General features: G+C 42.8%; 1 protein-coding gene across 4 annotated transcripts in view; it reads right to left on the reverse strand.

Moving 5' to 3' along the window:
* klhdc4 (kelch domain containing 4) overlaps positions 1-2783 on the reverse strand; it is a 5699-nt gene extending 2916 nt beyond the window's left edge. For 2 of the 4 annotated variants that reach the window (XM_025002435.2, XM_025002436.2), the window contains exons 1-8: positions 2579-2783; positions 2393-2484; positions 1948-2026; positions 1410-1508; positions 1093-1229; positions 864-956; positions 377-539; positions 227-305 (exon numbers count right to left, since the gene is read on the reverse strand). In XM_025002435.2, the coding sequence (XP_024858203.1) occupies positions 227-305; positions 377-539; positions 864-956; positions 1093-1229; positions 1410-1508; positions 1948-2026; positions 2393-2484; positions 2579-2677 (841 nt within the window). In that variant the 5' untranslated portion in view covers positions 2678-2783. Of the gene's footprint in view, positions 1-226; positions 306-376; positions 562-863; positions 957-1092; positions 1230-1409; positions 1509-1947; positions 2027-2392; positions 2485-2578 lie in introns of all 4 variants that reach the window. The other 2 variants (XM_017439792.3, XM_037978024.1) reach the window with 2 other exon arrangements.

Raw genomic sequence — 2783 nt, forward strand, 5'->3', positions numbered from 1 at the left:
ACTGGTCCAGCTCCAAAACTACAACACCTCACTGGTATTTGATAAAAAGGTGAAATCTCTGCTAAAATCTTGTGTTTTGAATCAACATTCATAGAAACTAATTCATGTCATTTCAGTGAGTCATCATGGTTGTGCCCTGAGTCCTCTGCTGCTTCAGATGAGGCTGATCCCCATGGAAAAAACGCTGCTCGTTTCTGAATAATGTTCCTGTAAACTAAGTTCGTACCTTGGCCGTCTTTACCGTCTCTCCTCAGAAGGAACATGTCGGAGTGGATGGCGCCCTTCTCAACGTCCTTCTTCACTCTCTGAATAAACCGACAGTCAGGCGTCACAGATGGAAAAGTCTCAACAGCGGACGGACAGACGGGACACCAACCACTTTAGAGTATCCTCCATAGATGATGACACCCGTGCCGTCAGGCGTGGAGGTCATCTGACAGGCAGAACGTGGGCAAGGGGCGGAGCCTGACGGAGCAAGGCGTGACCAGGAGAAGGTGTCCAGAGAGAAGGAGTAGACGTCGTTGTAGTAGATGAAATCCCTGCAGAGGAAGGAGGAAGAAGCTGAGGAGGGAAAGTTGAATCTGAGCTCAGAGCAGAAAACAGGAAATAACTAATTCTAAAGTTCAGTTTTCTGCTGGATTTAATCTTAATATTTTCTTTTGTTTCGATGCTCTTTGAGCTCATCAGAAGTCAGAAAATGAACAAAATGTTACAATAATTCTTGTTTATTTAGTAAAAGAATCAGCTGATCACGTACGACAGCGAGGCCCGTTTACAAAAAATAAAACATCATATTTAAGTCTGAGGCAGTGGTTTGGGAATATTTTCCATAATAAGCAAGAAATTAAGATAAATCTGTTCACCTGGTGCTCTCGTGGAAACCTCCGAACACCAGCAGCTGCCTCTTGCTGAGGACCATCCGGTGGCCGCTGCGACCCGACGGACCGCCAGGCGCCCTGGGAAAACACAACCGGTTCAAAGAAACTTTTATTCCCAGCTTTTAAATCAAACTTACGTCCTTAAAGTCACAAAAATCAGGGATTATTTTCATGCATTCCTGCTTGTTTTCGTGGCTCGTCGTGCGGCACATACTTGATGTTCTCCCAGGTGTGTGTAGCCAGGTGCAGCACCCACAGGTCCTTGTAGTGGTAGAACTGCTCCCCGTTCGGAGACGCAAACTCGCCCCCAAACACCCAGAGCTGGCCTCCACCCTGAGGGACCACCACCGCCTTCAGGGAGACAAAAAGGGAGGACTGAAGAGGAGGAGGCTGAACAGGTGAGGTGTGACCTCAGCTGTGACAACACTGCTGCCCCCTTATGGCAAAAAAAGGAACTTATCACAATAAAAGTAATCAACCACTTAAACGTGATCTGTGATGATTTGTGATCAGATCCGTGGGGGGGTTTACCTGGTGGGAGCAGCGCGGGGGAGGAGGGTTAGGAATCTCCGATTTAACCCAGCTGTTCTTCTTAATGTTGTAGAAAAACAAATCGTTGTAGAGATATGTCTGCAAAAATAAAAAACAGACGAAAAGCATTTAAATTCTTCCTTATCGTGGAGGAGTCTGTGAGCGGCGCTGTCGGATCGTTCAGGGACAAAAGACAGCAATGAGGGTTTTCTGGGAACGCCTGAAGGAACAACCCATCAGAAAGATCAACAAAAAAATTAAAAAGCCTCTTTTTATTTGTCCGTGCAATATATTAGAGAAATTAATGTCAGATTGTGGAAAAGATGGATCCTGAAATGAACTAAATGTAACCAAAAAACCCTTAAAATATTAATATATGAATATTAGGCTGACAATAAAGAAAGAAAACAGCTAAGAGTCAGAGAGAACAAAGATTAAATAAATGATCCAAATCACTGGTTTTTGTTTCTTCACTGAGATAAATCAGAAAGAAAATATGTTTTTAATAAAGAGAAGAGTCATTGGAGAGTTTTATTACCTTCTTTCCATTAAAATATTCTCCTCCAAACATAATGAGTTCATCTTTCTCAGGATGAGCAGAAAAGGACGCGTTCAGCCTGAAACAGAAAATGATTCAATAAGTTTCTAATTAATCAGTTTTCTCTGGGATCAAATGTTTGCAGATTCATTCCTTTACGACCTTCACTCAGAATGTGAGCTTGTCTTTTATTTAGTTTAGTTTAGTTTGTTGTGTGGGTTTAAACTCTTGGGTGAAAATCTGTTCCCCCTACATAAAATGGAAACAAATTAATTTACAGATTATTTCAGGCGGCTGAAATATTTTGTTTCCCCCTCCTAACTTTGGCAAATAAAGAGCAAATGTTATCAAAATCACAGGATTTATTGTTGATGATGAAAGGATTAAACACAGTAAAAGACTTGCAGGTAAATGAATCCGGGGCCACTGGTTTAAACTGTCTCACCTGGCTGACGGAGGAGGACAGCTCGTCTCCACAACCTGCGTCTTCTTCGCATCCAGAGTCTGAAACTCGGCGATCAGAGCCTCCAGATCCTCCTGGAGACAAAAACAGAGAACCTTAGAGGCTCAAACAGCCCGAAAATACTCCTAAAAGTGTTAAAGTGTGATCTAAGTCTGAGTTAAACGCCACCTCTTCTCTTTTGGACCTCTTTGAGACTTTTTTCTCCATCTTGGCCGCGGTTTTCTCCGCTCCTTTCACCTTCTTCTCTTTCTTTCCTTTTTTCCCCATCTTCGATTTAATTCACGAACTTATTTAAACGAATTCTGCTCCTCATAAAAGCCCAAACAAACCCCACATGTTTACAGACAGGCGGGGATTTACTTCCGGCAACAAA

Source organism: Kryptolebias marmoratus, linkage group LG11 (assembly GCF_001649575.2).
Source record: "Kryptolebias marmoratus isolate JLee-2015 linkage group LG11, ASM164957v2, whole genome shotgun sequence".
Taxonomy (NCBI): domain Eukaryota; kingdom Metazoa; phylum Chordata; class Actinopteri; order Cyprinodontiformes; family Rivulidae; genus Kryptolebias; species Kryptolebias marmoratus.